This window comes from Rhinatrema bivittatum, chromosome 17, assembly GCF_901001135.1.
Source record: "Rhinatrema bivittatum chromosome 17, aRhiBiv1.1, whole genome shotgun sequence".
NCBI classification, from domain to species: domain Eukaryota; kingdom Metazoa; phylum Chordata; class Amphibia; order Gymnophiona; family Rhinatrematidae; genus Rhinatrema; species Rhinatrema bivittatum.
In genome coordinates, this window is record NC_042631.1 from 13,023,634 (window position 1) to 13,045,130 (window position 21,497).

General features: G+C 42.6%; 1 protein-coding gene across 1 annotated transcript in view; it reads left to right on the forward strand.

Annotated features, from left to right (window-relative positions):
* The window catches only part of BBOX1 (gamma-butyrobetaine hydroxylase 1), an 80,597-nt gene that overhangs the window by 37,717 nt on the left and 21,383 nt on the right, over nt 1-21,497 (forward strand). Inside the window, 1 exon segment of the mRNA XM_029583123.1 lies at nt 18,866-18,971. Within this exon segment, the coding sequence (XP_029438983.1) occupies nt 18,866-18,971 (106 nt within the window).

The window sequence follows — 21,497 nt, forward strand, 5'->3', positions numbered from 1 at the left end:
GTAAATTTCGTCCTGCTCCTTTTGGCCTCCAGCTCAGTCGAAACTGGCTTCTGTTGGGCCATGGCACTGTGAGCCTTCATTTGCAACTCCTCCTCCACGCAATCCAGCCTTCCTGGTAACTGTCCCTGGCCCCAGGGGCCACAAACCTCAGTTCTTCTGGAATCCCGCCAAGGCGGAACCCGATTCTGACCATGGTGAAGTGATGGCTGAGACTACTACCTCCCAAGAAGGGCAGGGGTAGGCAAACATTTTGGCTTCAGAGCCACAGTAGTGGCCCCTGCTTAAAGGGTTGGGGAGGGGCTCCCTGTAGCTTTCAAAGTCTGCCATACAGCATAATAGCGCCGGCTTCAAGTTGACTGTCGGCCATTTTCAAAATCTGGAACTGCAGGGCAGGAGCAACTGGAGATTGCCTCTTTTCCTAGAAGACCTGCCGATTGGGGTAAGAACTGAGTTGGCGGGCTGGGGGGAGGCTGAAGGAGTGTGTGTGTGTGTGTGGGGGGGGGGGGGGGGGCAGAGACGGGTAATTGATTTGAGCAGGTTGGTGGGCAGGGGGAGAATAGACGTCCCTTTAGGTTTGTTTTTCAGTTGCGGGAGGGTTTTGGGGGGTTTTTTGTTTGTTTTTTTTTTTTCATTTCATTTTGAATAAATGAAATAAAAAAAATAAGAAAATGAGTGAAAAAAAGAAAAATGACATAAAAATTAAAAGAAGAAAAAAATGCTTCACATGCACCCCCCCTCAAAAGAGAGAATGCCTGCCCAGGTGGCAGAGAGCTGGTGAAAGGCTTTCAGAAGAGAACGGCAGCACCTCCCTGATCCTGTAAGAATCAGCCAGCACCGTGTAGCCCCCTTGGCTTCTGCAGTGCATTTGCTGCATGGCTACTGCAATTTTGGGTGGGGTCATTTTGTAACATCATGCATAGGGGATGAACGTGCATAACTCTGCTCTGTAAATTATCCCAACAACTTAACCTGCACGTGCTTAGCCCCTACTAAGAGATACACAGAATATTTTCCTGAAAATCTACACACATACTTTTGGCAATCTTGTAAGTCCAAACCCCTCCCTAGCCCACCCGTGTGGACGTTTACCTCATATTGGGCAAGCAGTTTTGTTAAAGGCCATTTACTCGCGTTAAAGACTGCTTTACTCACGGACGTTGCTTTGAAAATTGCCCTCCATAACACCATCAGGATCTCAGTTGCAGGAATGTTCTTGGAGTGTGGGGGTAGGGCTTATCAGGAGAGTTAAATTGAACAATCAAAATCTCAGGGGTACCCCCTAGGGGCCTGAGCTCCAGGTCTTTCAAGTATATAGCAATGCCTCTGGTGCCCACCCCAAAAAATATATATTAGCTCTGTCTCTTGCAGAACTCATTGGGATGGCCTTCCATACCTAAAGAGCTCTGTAGAGGCTGGAGAAAGAGATCCTACAGCCATATTGAGCAAGCCTGAGAAGCCATGACCACCTCATTACAGGCATCGCCGTTACCAGGCTGCACAGACCCCGAGGGCAGGAAGAGTCACCAGAGAGAGGCATATTTCATAGACTTCGGAGGTGAAGAAACTTTTACAGGCCACTAGTGTTATACACGCAAGCAATTCACTCCCTAGTTAAGGTCCAGTACCTCTGCTCTGATCTGCAGTCATGTCCTGCTCATACTGGGAACACCAAAATGCCATTTCTACTGACTGCTAATGCAGTCCTATATACATGCTCACTTCCTACAGTACGGCAAAACAGCTGGCTTCCAGAGGGACTGCTGAAAAGATGGCAGTTTCCTTTTTTTAATAGCTCCCTGGGCAAAACACGGACTTAAATCCTATATGAACATTATTTTATGTCCATGACACACAGAGAATGCAGATACCTTTTTGTAAACATCTGAATTGTGCAAACAGGTGTTTCTGAAGGCAGCTGAAGACAGCTTAAACGCTTCATTAATGTATTTATAAGTGGGGAAAAGTGGAGCTGGAGTTGCATTCTGACCTCCTCGCTCTGGAGTATGCGTCTAGGTGGTAGGGCAAAAAGTCAAATGTAAAAATGAGAGAAGTCCAGGGTAATAGGCAGCTGTTCCATAAGACGGTTGTAAAGCCAGATGTTTTCAACATGTGTTGTACATACCTAATTGAAGTCCTAAAACCCTCTGGAGTGGATTCTACAGCAGTTTCTGAAATGCTATGGCAACTGAAGCTAAGTGATACCCGAATTAACTTGCGTCATCGATACTGTGCACTTCAAAATTACAGATATGTTTCTATTGCTAGCATTCAGAGAGCCTCTCGTTCAGATAAGTGTTCTCATTGCCTTGCTTTCGGGGTGGATACGTTTTTTCCATAAGTCCATTAGCACGTCTTCCATAGTAGAATTGGCAAATAGTGGGCCCCTGATTGTATGTACCTCCAGGATCCTTATCTGAGACCTCCTGTATGCACATGAGAAGAACTCCTGTAGTAGAACAGAAGACTCTCATCCACAAGGCATTGAACTGAATTTGTAATTCAGTTAGTCAGAACAGATCCTTCGAACATAGAGCTAAATAGGCGACCATCTACTCTGTACAGACTATTTAAGATTATTTGCTGACCAATAGATTGTGGCAGGTCACACTCCGTAAAGACATATAAAAGCTTTAATGGAGTATTTGGCCTTTTTCTGCCATCATTACTTTGTTAAATTGACATTACAACCAATAACCTTACTCAATCCCTTTTGGGAATGACGAGAGCAATAAGCTTATCCTAAATTTAACATGCCTCAGTATTAAAGCAATTCTTTTTTTTTTTTTTGTTCAGCTGCTAGCCCCAAAGGCTTGTTGGAAAAGCCAAGTCTTAAGAGCCTTTTCTTAAACATGCTTAAATTTTGGAAAAGCCCTGGGCTGCTCGGGCATTGAGTTGCACATGCTTAAATAAAACTTGCAGATGCCCCTGGAAGACTGAGGGCAGCTTCCTTGAAAGGTCCTGAGGCTCCCAGGAATCCTCAGCTTCATGGTGGACTGCACCGATAGGCAGTTCAGATTTGCTGTTATTTGGAGTGATATATTTTGCATTTGCAATTTTACCAATTGCTTACAAAAAATGCTGTTTGCTACAGTCTCCTTGTGCAATCTGTATCTGATCCTCATTAGAGTATTTCATTTAATGTCGTGCTTAGCTGACAATGGTGCTCTCCAAAATGTTTCCCAAAGAGATTCCACAGGAGTCGGAGACTAAAACTGATATTAGTGCTGCATTCTTAACTGAAGCTTTCATCACCAGAGGCAATTATAATAGAAACCATTGCAGCGTCTTTCTCAGTCTGAAAGTGGAAGCCAATTTTATAAATCATATTTTGTCCTACATCTTTACTCATTTAGGTGACTACCGTGCAATAATTAACCAAATTTATGTTTTATTAGTACAAAGAGTTTGGCCACTGATACAGACTAGAAACATCATTTCATAGAAATATAGAAACATGACAGTGGAAAAAGACCATATGGCCCATCTAGTCAGCCCATCTGTCCAATTTATCTAGCCCTTACAATTCTCCATGCTGCCTTAGAGATCCCTTGTATTTATCCCATGCTTTCTTAAATTCAGATACTGTTTTTTTGTCTCAACCACTTCCACTGGGAGTCTGTTCCACACATCCACCACCTTCTCTGTAAAGAAATATTTCCTAAGATTACTCCTGAGTCTAACCCTTTCAACCTCATCTCATGAGCCCTCGTTCTAGAGCCTGCTTACCTTTTGAAAAACTCACCTCCTGTGCATGGAAACCTTGGAGGTATTTGAATGTCTCTATCACATCTCCCGTATCTCGCCTTTCCTCTAGGGTGTACATGTTTAGATCCTTAAGTCTGACCCCATATGTCTTAGAATGAAGACCACTGACCATTTTAGTAGCCTCCCTCTGGACAGACTCCATCCTGTTTATATCTTTATGAAGGTGCATCCTCCAGAATTGTACTCGGTATTCCAAGTGAGGTCTCACCAGGGACCTATATAGAGACATCACCGCCTCGCCCTATGCAATCGAGCATTTTTCTGGCTCTTGCCATCACTTTTGCAAGCCCAAATGCATTACTCTGCATTTTTTTTAACATTAAATCTTAGCTGCCAAATCTTAGACCATTTCTTGAGCTTTGCTAGATCCTTTTTCATGCTTTCCACTCCTTTCTGGTTGTCCACCCTGTTACAGATTTTGGTATCGTCGACAAAAAGACAAACCTTTTCCCAACAATCCTTCCGCTATGTCATTCACAAAAATATCGAAAAGAACCCAGTCCCAGGACTAATCCCTGAAGCACACGGCTAGTAATGCCCTCCCCTTCAGAGTAAACTCTGGCCAGCCTGTACACCGCTCCTCCTAAATTTAGCTGGATAAACTTATCAAGCTAACTTTAAGATAGCCAGATATATTCCGTGGTGCAGCCACACCGCTGGATATATAGGCTAAGTTAGCCGCCCAGCCCCTGAATATGGTCCTCAAAGGATGGAACTGAAGAACCTGGGTAACCTTTGGCCACTTTGGTGTAGCAGCAGTTACGACCCTAAACCGAAGGCATGAGGGTAACCTGCATGGAATGGTGGCTACACCCCTAGAGTCCTTGCTTGGGCATACTTGGATGGGATCATTTTGGTCTTTTATGTGCCTTCGTTTACCATTCTACTAGTTTTTGAATGTTAGCACCAGCATCCAGCTTCCACCCAGGTTAAGATGGAATCCATCCTGTTAGAATAGGCTTACGTTCCCCAGTTCCTAAGGCCCCCTCTTCCTGTCCACGCAGCGAGACTCTCAAGCTCAGCCTGCCTCTAGGGTCCTGCGCATGGGAGCGTTTCTGAGAACGTAAACACTGTCTACCATTGTTCTTTATGATTCCTTTGGCCTCTGTTTTTAAAAGTGGTAGTCATGGTGACCGATTTTTTAATTTGTATATTTCATCTCTTCACATGGAGAAAAGATGACTTGAGAGTCCATTAATGCAAGGAGGTTACTTGCTCTCAGACATCTAAACAAATACGTAATCTGCTGTGAAAGATTATAAACAAAACCCAAACCTGACTGTTATTTTAAATAGTGAGCACATGAGTTGTACAGCATTAATATTTGGAGAGAGAGAGATTCGAAGTCGCCAGAGTGTTTTTGAAGAGCCAGATCTGCCCCTGTCCTATTGATGTGCATGTGAACGGTGCATAGAAGCAATAGAGGCTCGTTCACTCTCATGCCCATTGCTAACAAGAGTGCTTCTTAAATTTAGGGATCCATTAGGAATCTGCAGGCAAGAGAAAATGTTTTGTTGCTGGGGGCGGGGCAGCTGTATTTCCTGTCGTCTTGTTTCATTTTAGCATGCACTAAACTTAGTTTCTGCTTATTTGCTTTGTTCTCCTGTTAGAAATTGTTTAACCTATCCTTTCCTCTAACTACCAAGTTCCACATTCCCTGTTATAATGTAATTTCCTGCTTCTATTGTTAACTGGTTTTTTCCCCCTAGTTCATTGTAAACCGGTACGATAAGACCTGGTCTTGAGCATCGGTATATTAAAAGAATTTAAATAAATAAATAAATAAACTTATTTAGTGTGAGCCATTTAGCGAATGCTAAAACAATTTATTGCTCAGTAAAATGATTTAAGGATGCACTGAAAATATTTAGCGCAATTGCATTAGCCCGTACTAAATGTTTTTTTATTGTATACAAAAGAAAACACGACAAATGATAGCATATCCCTTGAATATAAACACTATATTGAGAATGCGCCGCCTCCTTTCCAGTGCCATCTTTAGGCAGTTAAAGTTATAAAATAATGCAATGATGCAGAAAAGTTGTCCAGAACGATAAGGTTTTAACAAAGACAATGACCACAGCCTCCCAGGGACATAATATATGCCTTGCTTAAAAATGTCCATCCAGCCTAGCATCCTAATCTGGGTCTCAAGGTACCTGGCAGATTCCATTTCTTGCTGCTCGCTCCTAGGAATAAGCTGTGGCTTTCCCACATCTACCTGGCGTATAACGGTTTGTTTGTTTGGGTTTTTTTATAAGTTTAATTTGATGCTGCATCTTCTTGATATTGGAAAATATCACAGCTCGTCACGGATTAGGCCTTCAGAATGAGCACTCTGTCCACAAGCTCAGCGGCACAAATGTTGTGATGGTGGTGGTGACAAAGAATTCACCAGCACAGCGCATACCGTGAGAGGCTGAAACCCAGCAAGATTTAGTTCCAAAAGTAAAGACAGAAAGCTTGAGATAACCTTGAGCTCGCAAGCTCACGGTGACTTACTAAACATGGCTTAATTGTATTAAACTGCTACCTGCTACGTGATAAAGACTTTTTATACATAATGAGGTCCATGTTTAAAAGCATTTACCAAAATAACGCAGAAGTTATCCAGCTAAATGAAAGCTTTGGGCACTGATCTGGCTAAGGGGGTCTTTTATCAAAATGCACTAAGGCGTTTTTGCATGCGTTAAGGTCTTATTGCATGCAACAACGCCTTTTCACGCATGCGATAGCAGCACCATATGGTATGATGCGATGCAAATCCAAAAAAGAGGAGAAGTGGGCTGGGTTTGCCAGTCTGCTATGTGCTATCGCACAGACTTAATGGCAATTTTAACGACACCTTTTTCAGTAGCGTTAAGCTGTGCGATAGCTTGCGTTACAGGGCGGCAAGGTGTTAGCGCATTTCGTGATATCTCCTGAAAGGCCTGTTTTAGTAGGTTTGAAGCTCCCGGAGCATGAGAGAGATACTGACTGAGACTAGCCATAATGTCCTCTCCCTAGATAGGTATGGGAGGCCAACCTAGTAACTCGAGGTGAGGTTTAGGTATTAGTGTAGGGGGTTAGGGGCCACTTTGACATTCAAAGTGAGACGTACAAACAGAACAGTGGTCTCTTGTGAAGATTTGATGACCTTCGGAGAGAGGAAACTCACCCAAAGATGAGATTTGTACAATGTTCTCTCCACCTAGCTTGATGTTACCCAGGTAGAGTGTCCATCAAGCTAGGTTGAGAGAACCTTGCACAAATATCATCTTGGAGTGAGTTGCCTCACTCCGAAGGTCATCAAATCTTCACAAGAGAGCACTGTTCTATTCATACGTTGAATGTCAAAGTGGCCCCTAACCCCCTACACTAATACCTAAACCTCACCTCGAGTTACTCCCTCCCCCCCCCCCCCCCCCCCCCCCAGTGGTTGTATGCAGGAAATGCAACAGATCTGGCACTTATCGCAAAGTCTGTAAATGTTATAGCAATTTGCGCTAACTTAGCTTTTTGCATAGATAATTAGCACAAATTGTGAAACTGTCTATTAGCATAAACCACCCCCCCTTTTGCTATCTCATGCGATACTTATCGCATTTTGATAAATCCAGGCCTGAGTTCTAGCTGGTTAATAAGTTATCCTGTTAGAATGTAGCTGGATAGGTTAAGGGTGTTCCAGGTGTGTAACTGGGAGGAACTGAGTTAGCCAACCACCACAGGGCCAGATTCATGAAAGCTTTTCTCCCATTTTGTGTCTGTGGGGAAAAACCCTTAGTGAATCAGGTACTTAGCGGGCTAACTCCAATATTCAGAGTTAGCCGGATAACTAAGCTAGCCAGCTAGATTCAGTAGTGCAGCTGCACTATTGATTATACCTCCAACGTTGACCAGATAAGTTTATTCGGCTGACTTTGCTATCCGGACAGTGACTGAATGTGGACCTCGATATAAATCTTTTTATTTAGCATCATCTTAATGTATTGATGAGTGTTGGATTTAGGCACAAGCTACATAAACTTCAGTTTAGGGGCTCAGATTATGACATTTCAAGTTGTACGTTTCTCTGGTGATGCTCCGGGGGCCTCGTAAACATGACACAATGTAGGGCTGTCGCGTGTCTTAAGACACAGAACGAAGAAGAAAGTGCTACAACAAAGTTATGCAGAGACACCTAGAAACAGGACACACAAGAAGATGAGAAACAATGCAGCGCAGGTCAACATGAAAATGCAAAAGTAAATGCTTATAACATTAACTGAAGGTGCAGGTTAGGATTATTAGCATTGAGACTTGAGAGGATGATCTACACTGCATTCAAAAGAGGAGCCTAGATTTCCATTCGTATCGGGGATCTTGAGTTTGTTGCGATGTTACCATTAGCTCAGCACGCTCACATTCGCTGGCTGCTTGCTTCTACATCAGATTTGTGGGAGGCTTAGAAAATGTCCAATCTTGGATGAGTTTTTAGGCAGCATAAAATAAAAAACATTGTACTTATCTTAGGAATTTTTAGCAGTGACGTTCCTTCTGCAGATAAAAGAACGAGAGATTCCATTAGAATTACAACATGCACTAAAGATTCCACAAAAACAATAAAGGCTGAAGGTTGAAACATGGTGAGAGAACGTGCACGGTACTTATTGTCACTTTACAAGGCCATCAGTACTTAGCACGCATTCATCTGGAAGCACCGAACATGTGCCACACAGAACCTCCAGTGTATCTTGGTATTTCATGCAGAGTGAGCTTTTCCCAGACAGCGAACCCGTGGTCTATTCATTTTTACATCACGGTCTCTAAGTACATTTTTATGGGGGTGCATTCAGAGACGACAATTTTACTAATGTCTGAGAATTTTAGATGGCCTTCAGTAGAGGATTCTGCATAATTTTCTAGAGAATTATCTGTTTAATAAACCCTTGCAATAAATAAACGCATTATCTGTCGTGCTCCTACCAAGAGTACTCAAAGTGAGGTACAGGGTTATCAAGTATTTACTGCAAAATCTGTCACACGTACTAGGCTGAAGTTGTGCTATAACGCCCTGGCCAGGGGCTTTCCGGTTATAGCTTCACTGTTTTAATTGTAGTACTACTCATCAATATCTAAGGTGACATAAACTTGGCATGCGAGACTCTGTGATGGCTAAGGATGTTTGATCTAGATTGCCAATGGAAAGCCATAGGATGAGCGGCTGGTTTAGCTCCAGCCCCGTATCTGAGACTAATCCCAGTTCCGAGAACGTACGGCTCATTTGACACGAGTCAGATGTTCATGATATGTGATGGCGCCATAAAATAACCCTCAGCATGTTCTCCAATAACGCATATTTGTCCTGAGGAAAGATGAACTGTTTCTTACAGCCAGAGCTTTAGAAAGTCGATGGAGATTCACTGCTCACAAGGAAAGATAAAAACTTTTTACTAGTTCTAATTCATCTTACTTTTATAACCATTCAGCGTGCAGAATGGATGCCGTAAATCTAATTTATGCAACGTCAACTGAATGGCTTTTTGTCTCTCACCTTTTAATCTCACAAAAAATGACCCAGGAGGAAAAAAAAACCTAAAGATACTATCTAGAAATATTTTAAAAAGTTATGCATTCAGTAATTAGAATATTTAAGGCTATAAACATAGATTAGGCAGAAGTTGGTTGCACTGTCTTTGAATTTAGTGCCTGTGATGAAAAGCTGACTTTCATCTGTGCCTGGTCAAAACACTTGGAACCAGAAGAGCTGGAGGAAGAAAGTGCAGAAGTCCATTTTTCTTATACATTTCCAGCAATGTTAGGGAAAATGCTCCATAGAAAACTCTGTGCAGAAAGAGCTGTGGGACCTTTACCCAGATTTGCCAAATGTAATTATTTCAGCAGATGTCCCACAGTGCTTTTGACTTGGGTCCATGGATTTGCAATTTTTTTTTCAACTTACACTGGGATTGTCCCTCCCCCTCCCTCCCCCCGATAGTTGGAAATGTGTTAAATCCACAAATGAAAGCAATTCTGAATTTAAAAATTGAATTTGTGTGTTTCGGGAAATGAGCAATCCAGCTGTAAGGCCCGGTGGTTAGTGCTTCAGAGTAAACCCTCTTCCTACCTCGCCTTCTCCCTATTTGGCTGGCATTTCTGCCTTGGCTTGCATCCAAGCTGTGGCCTCCTTTCCCCTGCCCCCACCTCCAGAATCAGCCGTGGGACAGGCTTGGTGGTGGTGGTGGTTTCCTCTCCATTCAGAGGCAGCACTTGCATCTGGGGGAAATGTGATTCTGAACTACATCTCCCACAATGCACAGCAAGCAGCGCACACCTACGCAACATCCATTGTTAAATCCTAGCAGCTAACCGAATGCCTTATTGCGGTAGGTGCTACAACAAAATCATAGTGTTCAGTGATAACGTTTGCTATTTCTGTCAACATATTTTTCTTTTACCAAGTATAAGTTGCATTTGCACCTCATGTTTGGCCAGAAAAACCAAGGCAGGCAGAGAATCCTGTTTCCCATAAGAAAAATTTGAGCTAGCATCCATTTTTATCCACAGTGTGTCTGTTGAAAGGTTGCCCACATTGATAATAACAACCTTCTCCCTTTTTTCCCCGAAAAAGATTTCAAATAAATACAGGAAAATGCCTTTGGCTGGAAAAAGAGCATTCTTTCCAGATGACAGCATGGAAGCCGAGCTTGCCTTCACTGTAATAATGTCTAGTGCAAGGCCACATGTGACTCGTTCCAACGTATACGGCGCTGGATAGATTGATAAGCCCAGTGTGATCATAATCAGAAAAGTATGCTTATTTCAAACACCATACTTGCGGGTTGGGAGCAGGAAAAGTAAGCCTTTGTTTCGCATTTGACAGTGAAAAAGTGCAGAACTGCTATGAAAGTCAGATGTGCAAACGTGTGGGTAAAACATCAAGCGCACACTGACTTCTCTGGGGCCAGAGCTTCCTTGTTCTGTGTACACTCGATGCTGTACTTAGCAGCGGCTGCCGTCGGGGCTCTGCAGACGTGAGCTGTCTGCAGCAGGGCAGTCCGGCGCGAGGCGGAGCCCTTCTCCCACGCGTGGCTGTCACTTTCTCGTCGTGACTGCACGCTTGCCTGAGCTTTGGAGGGCTCCGCATCAGAGGCACTTGCGTGAAAGACGGAAGGCTTTAGCCTTTTCCCGTTGAGAGAATTCCCAAGCACCATTTTCGAAAACCCGCCGGCGGATAAGAGAGCCAGTAAGGATCACCGCTGAAACTTTGCAGAAACCTAGCCAGACAGAAGTTGCCTGGCTGGATTTCGGTTGGCTCTTTGTGTGGCTGGCGTTGTGTGAAGATACCACGCTAACCAGTTATATCTGATGCCTATCCCAGTAACAGTTCTGGCCTTGCACCTTTTTTTTTTTTTTTTTTTTGCATGGGTGCACCTTCTGCATTTAAGTCACAGGGTTTGCCAGTCATAGTAGCTAAACTGCAGCTAGAAAAATGGCATTTGCCGTCCCCGAGGGCAGCATGGCCATCTGTGTGTTGGATGGCCATGAACCAAGACGGCGTTGCCCCCCGGGGCCTTTTCTGCCCAGGGGCCAGCAGAGCCAGGAGTGACTGGAGATCGCTCCTGCCCCTTTCTCCATCAAAGGCCCCTCCCCCCACGAAAGTAGTAAGTGTGACCCACGGGGAAGGAAGGGGGCGTAAACCTTGCTTCTCGGTTTTATTTCCATCTGTGTTCTCAAACAAAAGTCAACTAAAAAAAAAAAAAAAAAAGAACTTTGGGGCCGGAGGTTGTTTTGCTTCATTTTTAAAGAAAATGTGACATTCGCGCCACGTCTTTTCATTTTGTTTATAAACTAATGCACGTCCCTAATTTTCCATGGCAGACCTATTTGGGCAAGTGCCACTGAATATCCAGGTACAGTTATCTCTGGTAGCTTTTCCCACTCACCGGCCCACTGCATATTTATTTCTGTCTTTGTGGCCTGTGCAAACCCCGTTTCTGTTCCAGTTTCCCATAAAGTGCCGTGAGCCGGCCCAGTGGCACTTCATGCATCAGGTTACAGAGGATGCCTCGTATTTCCTGGCCCGTGGCCCAATAACTGCGCTCACGTGCTGGCTGTTGCCAGCACTCTCTCTCTTTCAATTGCACGGCAAACAAAAATCTCGTAGAGAAGCCGTCCAACCTTATGCTATTATCTAAAGAAAACGGTTTTGGATAGCAGGTACAGCACAGGAGTGGGGCCAACCTGAGACATCCGAGGAGGAAGGTTAGGCAGCTAAGGAGTTGGATGTAGTCCGTGTCCAAGTAAAGTGAAAAGTGGTTCACACAGCCAGGGAAGCCCACGACTGTTAACCAGTGAAGTCTGTTGTCATAACACACAAAAACAGAGTGAGATCTATCCAGGCTGCAAAAAAAAAAAAAAGCAAGAAATTCAAAACACATTTCTCAGAGGCTTCCTCGCAGGGAATGGGCTTGTTATGCATTACTCCTGTAATAGGCACACATGAAAATCATCCCCAGATCCAGTTACAGAAGCGCAGGACCATCCTGAAAGGGAGCGAAATAAGCTTAAGCTGATAAAAAGCAGCTGCTAATGCAAGGTCTGCGTCATCTCAGGGCCAGCAGGCTTGCACGGGTTGCTGAAGCCTTTCCTAGACTGAAATCCCCAAATAAGCTCGCTCTTCTTCTTTTATTTATGATGTTAACCTGTTTATTTTGCCTCCTCCCCGTCCCCCAGCTCTAGCTGCTGTTTGCACTTGTCAGATCAAAAAATTTCCTGCTGAATTTCATTTCATTTTAAACGTTGAAGTGCCTGAAAGGCAGGAATATAAATCAAATAGGTGTAAGTAAGTGAAGTGCCCACCGTGCCAGCTAAAAAGACTTCTGGTGGTTTACAACCACAAGATCCACAAACCCAACCTAAAAAATAATGGTCGGTGAAATCTAAACCTGGTCGCCTCGGAGGTGGAACCCCTTTCCGGCCGCTGGGATCAGAGTGCGCAGTGTCTCTCCAGAAAGTTCCACCCGCTGGCCCCAAAATACCACAAACTGACTGGTGCTGCCATATAGTAGGGCCAACCCAAATAACACAGGTTTCTATCTGAAGCTTCTGCTTAACGGTGAGAGACTGGTGCTTTCACAAGGTCTCGTAGCCGGTGACGTCGTCTGTGAGTACTGTAGCTAGTCGTGAATGATAATAATAATAAGGTGGTCGTTAACCAGAGAGCAGCTCTAAACCTTCCAGCCTGCTGCTCCTCAAAAGAGGAGGATTTTGTCAGTTTTGAAGATTGGAAAGGTTACATTTTTAAGAGCTGAAGTGGAAACTGGCTGTTTGAGAGATTGATGACAGTAAAAATCAATTAGGAGGAGGGGGATGTCTTCCTTAAGATAAATAGCTTCGTTTTTTTTCATTTTAGGGGCTGAGGGCTGTATCATTTAAAATTTAAAAAAAAAAAATGCCATTATAAATGAGATGTGAGGTTCGGGCCCGATGCTGAGCACTGATGGCCGATAAGCTGTTTGCTTCCAGTGTCCCCCTGATGCAGCACATTGACGACACAGCGGCTGGAGTCGGGATTGGATTTGCGTTGCTTTGATAGTCAGGGGGCCTCTTTGTTTATAGTAGACGTATTATGCTTAAGAGACGCGCTGAGGTGTTCACTTTTATTTTTATTTATTTTTTATTTATATTCCACTTTTCGTGCTTTTTTCAGCACTTCAAAGTGGATTATATTCAAGTACTTTTTTTTTTTTTTTTTAAGGTATTTTCCTATCCCCAGAGGGCTTACTTCAAAGTTATTTTTTTAGTCTTGATGCATAAAAAAACCCTAAAAGATTTGGACCTTCGGGGGTTCATAATTGAGAGGAGCGGCACTAAGGCCCATTGTGAGCCGAACGTTGTACCGGCTCGCTGAAACTCCTCTGTTCAAAAAAATGTTATTTGACACTCTTGGTTATAAAAAGTTTTGATTGTTAATCTTTTCTCTTTATTGATGATCATTTAAAAAAACCCCACGATCTTACCACACTGGGAGCGTCAGTGGTCATAAAAGTATGACAGAATAAGTGTAAGCTGGGCTAAATTTGGACTAGAATCTTTCTTGGCATTAACACAATGTACTTGTCTAAAAGAAAAATTTGGTGGCCTGATGTGGCCAACAGATACTTTGGTGCTGGTCCAATTCATATAACTTTGTGGCTCTTGGCCACTGTTAATTTCAGCCTCTGTGCTTATCCTTTTAATATGTTTCCAAAATAATGATCAAGTCAGTAATTTAGTATATAATTAATTATGAAAAAGGCAGTAATTATTGTAATTGCCAAAATAAAATAAATACATATTGTCATAAAGTCAATGGAATCCGATTTGTGGAACTCTGAAAAACTTTGGTAAATATTGGCAATAAGCTTGCAGAATGAAAAACCCTCATAGTATGAAGCCCGAGGTATGAGTAAGATCAGCTGCTAGGAATATCCGAGGTCCTGGAGTAATTCCCATTCGTATTCTGCAGCCCCGCAGGCAAATCTGTCAGCCTCAGGGAGAGAGAGAGACTGTGGATTGCTTCACTCTTGTGCACCCCCTGGTGGCCTCCTAAAGGCTGTGCTGCTGCTGTGCCAGCAGATCTGCAGGGGTGTCCTGGTATGTAGCCTCATGGGAGGGCTACCTGTCGGCAGGCTTGAGTTTTTCTCATGGTGGGGGTAATTTTCAAAAAGCATAAAGTCAGCGGGTAGTTTTTTCCCCGCAGACTTTGCACTCATTTTCAAAGCCAAAGTTTGTGCACGCTTTTGTTATGAAAATTATTCCAGGAGAGCTGTCCGTACGCAGTTAGGCCTGGTAATGCGTGCAGAGTGCTTTCCCAGCAAAATGTATGCTCCTGCTTTTTTAAATCAAAACGTATGTGCGTAAACTGGAAGTCTTCCCTGTCTGTGCGCTCTGGTATGCAGCTATACCCTGTAGGCATGCCGGTGGGACAGTTCTGTAAAAGCCCCTTTCCCATTGTTTTGTGTCTGTGGGAAAAGTGCGAGCTACACAGACCCTGCAGTGCGCAGAGTTCAGAAAGGCCAAGAGTCGAAGGAATATACAAGAACGTCAGTTTTTTCATTTAGCGGTTTTCCCATTATATCAAAAGATTCTAGTCCTGTGGAACATCCCTTAACACTGGCCAAGACGTATCTCCTCCCTGGTTTCTCTTATAGCATCAAATTTCCCTGTGATTACCACCTGTGAACGCGCTTGGCCCTAACGTATCCCTGTGCATCAAGGGGAGAACTTCCCTGCAGGCTCTTCCATGTTTATTGCTGAGGTGGCCTTGGTTAATTTTACATCCTCTCTGTCAGCGCTCCAGCTTTACTGCTAATGCTTTTTTTTTAAACAGAGAGATAAAAATCAATTTACACTAAAACCGAGCTTTTCCCTTCACGCATTGTACTTCTCCCTCTTCCCGCTCCTTAAAATGCGGATCCTGCAGGGAGGCACCATGTACCTTCTCTCTTTACAGGACTGGCTCACTACCAAGGACTCTTTCTTCTCGGTAACTGTTGGCATTGGCACCAAGAACTGTAGGTGGTGAGGCCTGCCGTCTTCGTCCGCATACACTGATCCATAGAAATAAAGGTTGGCAAACAAGCTGAGGGCGAGAGCTTTGTATTGGATTAATTTAATACGTTTGTGAGTTGCTTACAGGACGTAGAAGCCCTTCATCGGGTCAAAAGAAAAAAAAAGAACCGGTTACCATTCAGAAAAGATCAAAACTTTTTTTTTCCTCGGCTTACGGTATCTGTATCACGTGCATACACACAAACGCACGGGGCCGTGTTCAAAAAGATTTCCCATTCTCTGACTGGACAAAAGATCTTTATTGAAGAAGACCCATTGCTTGATATGTTGACTACTCCCGCTAGGTGCGCACACTATTACAATTGCACACACAGCCAGAAAGAAGCGTGACCCAGGGAAGCGTGCAACTTGACCAGTTGTATGAACGGTTGCTTTGTTTTTTTAGGACAGCCCAGTAGGTCCCACACAAACTTGCTTTCGGTGTGGTGCTGGTTGGACTTCGTTTTAACTTGCCCATACCTCTTCCCCATTGCTACCACTACTGAAGCTCCCGAGGGGCCCCTAAAACCGAAGGCCGTGCAAGCCGGTTAGCATTTCAACCTGAAAGTTTGACTTCACTAACCCGCGCAAGCTCTCAGAACAAATAAATCGTTTTCTTTATGGAAAGCAGCATTTCCCAGAATGCTCCACCCTGGAGCGAGTTAACAGCCAGAAGATGTAGACTAAGGCCAGTAAAACATTACTAGTTGCTCATTCTGCACAAAAGATGGGTTTGGATTACTACACCGAGCCACTTACAGCTGTACCAAGCACTTTGGTTAAAAATGTTATCCAGCTGAATTAAACTAAAATAAACCACCATCCTATAGGCTCTCACTGTGTTTAAATGGTGACGATATAATAGGTTTCCTTTAACACCTGAATTAAATTGTGCTTTAGCACTAAGTCCCTTTTTGTGTCCATGTGTACAGGGATAAGTGTTTCCTGTACACATACAAACAGAGAGGCAAGAGATGCCTGCTCCTGAATTCCCCATCCTAGCAACTGTAACAGCAGAGGAAATACCCTGAATTTTACACTTAAATATAAAAACTCACCCCCAGACTGTGGTCAAACCCTGCATTTTTTTTGCAGTAGCTGTTTTAGTGGATGGGGGGTTAGCGATTGTGGCCTGGTTCAAACATGGCAGATTTGCAGCCTACAGAGGACATAGCAGCTGGAATAGACCAAGTCAGCAAATCTCACTCTTCAGTTGGCTTTTTTGAGCATGCAACATCCCTCTCTTTAAGCTTCCGAGGTTTGACTCATCCCTAGATATATTATAGTAAAGGTACAATAAATTGCATCTTGAAACACACTCGCAGGTTATTTTACATGCCTTACCGGATGTATATTGTGACTTGCAGTAACACACTTTGAGCTCTCTTGATGAAAAAGCATGGAGTAAATAAATACCAGCGATGATGATTATAAACTACCCTGAAATTAAGAGACAATTTAACATCCATGTCGTATTCTATTCCTTAACTGGACCAGAATGTCATTTAATTCATTTGTTGAATTTTTTTTTTTAAACGTTTTTCATAGTGTCTCATTTTTAAAAACTTTTTTTTATTTATTAATTTATTAACACAATCTAATAAAAAAAAAATGTAAAATTACATCATAGATTTAAAGCATTATATACAGTGACAGCTATGTAGATTTTTCTCTGAAGCAAGAAATGTACAGTGGCTTAAGGACTACATTTCTCATGAGAACCCAAATTATCTCTCTCTCTCATGAAATGGAGTTACCAAGTGAAAGCTATAATTTTGAGCAATGACTGGGATGACCTTCTTGTACCATCTTTAAATATAGTCACACCGAAATTGTGGTTTAGAATTGTTGTGCTTGAAAGTACAAGGTCATGTGGCATAGTGAATAAACAATATACCTTATCTATATCCAAGCGATATTCAATATAATTATGTAAATATATGGGAGAAGAACTTTAATTATGCTTAAAGTTTGAAAAATATAATGACACCAATTGACAAAAAGTTTTATTCCTATTTTAAAATATTAATTAATTCACTTATTTCCTTGACCATTTTTTTGCTTGCCCTTGCTCTGGTTAATATTACACATTTCATATGTGGACTTTGTTGCTAGATTTTGCATGGATATTTGGTAGAGCTTGCTTCACTAGGGCTTTTCTCCCTTTTCTGTGTTCATGATAAAAGACCTTGGTGAATCAGGAAAGTCTCTTAAAAGAGCTCTTAAAATGAGATACTCCTAGAACCAGAGTCGTGTTTGGAATAATTTTACCGTCAGTAGATAGCAACCAAACTAGGAGATACAACCCAGCATTTAGCATTGACCCAAAAGAAGGAAGTCAGTTCAGAAAGAAGACAAGAACAACAAAAAATCTGACTACCTGACATTGCACAGTGAGATATAGCGCCATTTACAGGCGGGAGAAGCTATTTAAGCTTCTAGCTTAGGGGTGGGCAATTCTGCTCCTCGATGGCCACCAATCAGTCAGATTTTCAGGATGACCCTAATGAATACGCATGAGAGAGATTTGCATGTGCCCTGCCTCGATTGTATGCAAATCTATCTCATGTGTATTTATTAGGGTCATCCTGAAAATCCCCCCCCCCCCCCCCCCCCTCGAGGACCAGAATTGCTCACCCCTGTTCTAGCTGGTGTGTATTAACTGAGTTCCATTTCAATGTGTTCACTTCTCCTTCCTTACCTCTCCTCTCCTTCCTAGCCTCTCCTCTTTTACCTTATCCCTGCCAATGATCCCCCTCCTCTCCTTCCTAGCTTCTACTCCTTTTTTTTTCTCTTCTATACATGAACGCTTTGAGTTTTTCTTTTTATCACTGATAAGGCAGTGTCAAGTTGGGACTTATCCAACTAAGTAGTAGTGGCTGAAACCCCGTCCCTGCTGAACGGCTGCATCTTAGCCAGGTAACTAGTCATGCGGTTAAATAGCTGACTAAGTGGCGGGTAGGGCAAGGGCGTTCCAGGGAGGAGCAGACTCACCCGGATAACGTAATCCGTCCCATCTAAGACTGGTCTGTTGATAGGGCTGTCCTAAGGTTTGTTGGGTATAGCTATCCGGCTAAGTTTAGGATAGCCGTGTATATCCGCACCACTGAACATACAGGCCATCTAGCCAAGCCACTCAGCAGCTCAGAATCTACCTCGGTAATTTTAGGAGTGTTTGGAAGACTAATCCAAATAATTTGTAATCTGTGCTGCTTTCTTCTTTTATGAGTAGAGTCAGTGTACATCTGCTGCATGTCAGCTATTAACTGTTTTTTTCCCTGAATTTGCTTATTACTTACTGATTCTTTTTTCTCTTTGGTACTTTTGCTTATAGTGCAATATAGAAATAACGGATTCTTTTTTTTTTTTATTGGAGCAATACTTCTTTGGATGATTTTCCTTCTCTTTCCGTGCGGTGCTGTATTTATTTTCCTGTTAGATACTATTTGATTGGTAATGAATGGAGTAAGTAGGCTTATCGTGTAAGTTGAAAGCTTGTTCATTCAGCAATTGGCCTCTTAATCTTTTTTTTTTTTCTCTTTTAAAGCTACACGTGGCAAGTGCAAGATAAAAAAGATGCCAATAATGTTGCATACACGTCTGGGAAGCTAGGTTTGCACACGGACTATCCCGCTCTTCAAGGCCCACCTGGGGTAAGTCATTCTTCCCACCCAGCCTGATTCACATCCACATCCTTCAGCTTAGCGTTGTTCTTGGTTCATGGGTCTGCAGAAAGAGTTTCTCAGAGCTCACACTGCAGTAGCACACTGTTTGAGGGCATTGTGTAAGAACTGAGCATAGACGTGCATGAACAAACCCCAAAATTATGAGGAAAAAAAAACCCCAATGAAAATTTGTCGTATTCCCGCCCCAAGCTTTGGTTTATCCGAATCTAATTGGATGATATTTTTTTTCTCTCTAATCCCCTTTGCAAACTTCCATGCAATCTGTTTGCCACCAATTTGGTGACAGGCCAGACACCCCAGAGATGACAGCATTTTAGATTTATTTATTTATTTATTTTTAATTTTTATAGACCGAAGTTCTTGTAGGAACTACAAATCAATCCGGTTTACATACAACTTTTAAATGCCCAAAAAGAGTAGTGGGCTTTACATAGAACAGTTGAACAATAAAACAGGTAACAATAGAACTAACAATAAATTATGGAACAAATAGAATAGATAACCAATTAAACATAGTAATGTAGTAATAAATATTATATAGAAAAAAAATATAAAAGAGATAGAGTAAATGGAGTGTGAGTAAAGTATAAATACAAAGATGAAAGAGCTCAAAAATTAAGGTACAGTTGAAAAAAATTGTAATAGGAAAAAACAGTGAGATAACCCATGATTTGGGTTAAAAGACTTGATTAGGTAGCATTAGATATCTGGGAAGGCTTGACGGAAAAGCCATGTTTTTAGCTTTTTTTTTAACTCCTGATGACTTGGTTCTAGTCTTAGATCTGGGGGGAGCGCATTCCATTGGTGGGGGCCTCCTGAAGATAGTGCTCTTTTGCTCAGTGATGATTTTACCTGAGGGGCTTGCAATGTGCCTTTGTATGCGCTTCTAATTGGTCTGGATGAAGTATGAGGTTGGAGTTGGGTGCTTAATATGATCGGAGCAAGATTGTATGTTGCTTTGTGAATAATTGTGAGCACTTTATAGAGGATCCTGTGGTTAATAGGAAGCCAATGTAGGTTACGAAGGATTGGAGTGATGTGATCTCTTTTATTAGAGTTTGTAAGTATTCTGGCAGCGGCGTTTTGAACCATTTGTAAGGGTTTGATGGTATTTGAGGGTAGACCGAGAAGGAGGGAGTTGCAATAATCGAGCTTAGATAGTATGATGGATTGAAGTACTAGCCGGAAGTCAGAGAAGTGAAGGAGGGGTTTTAGCTTTCTGAGGACTTGCAGTTTGTAAAAGCAGTCCTTTGCGGTATTGTTTACAAACATTTTTAGGTTTAGATTGTTGTCTAGCCAGGCTCCAAGATCCCTGACGTCTGGTGAGAACTTGCTAATTGAGTTTGGGTGAGAGGAGCTTGAAGAGATGGTGAGGGGATCTTGGGAGATAATGAGCATTTCAGTTTTGTTGGCATTCAATACTAAATTGAGGCTTGAGAGTAAGTCTTTAATTGGCTGTAGACAGTCATTCCAGTAGCTGATCGTTTTTTGAAGGGATTCTGAAATAGGGATAAGGATTTGGATGTCATCTGCGTAGAGGTAATGGATAAGCTTGAGGTTTGAGAGCAGGTGGCAAAGAGGGAGGAGATAGATATTGAAGAGGGTGGATGAGAGTGAAGATCCTTGAGGGACTCCTTGATCTGAAAGAACTGGAAGCGATTCCTTGTTGTTTATCCTGACTTTATAGAATCTGTTGCTTAGGAAGGACTGAAACCAGCTGAGAGCTGAGCCTTTGATACCTATGTTGGCTAGTTGGTCTATAAGTATGGTGTGTTTTACCGTATCAAAGGCAGCGGATAGATCTAGAAGAATAAGGAGATAGGATTGTTTTTTCTCTAGGTTGACTAGGATTGTGTCCGTAAGTGATAGTAAGAGAGATTCGGTGTTTAAGAGTTTTCGGAATCCGTATTGTGCCGGAGACAGAATGTTATGATTTTCCAGATATTCTGACAGTTGTTTGTTAACAGTTTTCTCCATTAATTTGGCTATGAGAGGTAGGTTTGCGATTGGTCGAAAGTTCGCTGGGTCTGATGGAGAGGCGTTTGGTTTTTTTAGTAGTGGTTTGAGAATGGCCAATTTTAACTGGTTGGGGACTTGGCCTTGAGAGAGTGATGTGTTAATTATATCAGAAATTGGTTTTGAGATTGTGTTTGGTATGGAGATGAGCAGGTTTGTTGGTAATGGATCTGATGGGTGGGATGATGGTTTGATTTTCTTGAGGGTAATTTCTATCTCCAGTGAAGAGGTAGGTTCAAAAGAAACAAGACTAACGTTTTGTTGAGGTGGGGATATGAGATGGTAGGTTGGGGGAATATTGTTGGTTGTGAGAGAGTAGGTGAGGTTGGTGATTTTTGTCTTGAAATAATTGGCGAGTTCGTTGGCTTTACTGAGTGCTTGGTGGTCTGGGATGGAGGGAGGAGATGGTTTAGTTAATGAGGAGACGTATGAGAAAAGTGCCTTTGAGTCAAAAATGAAGTTGTGAATTTTTTTTGC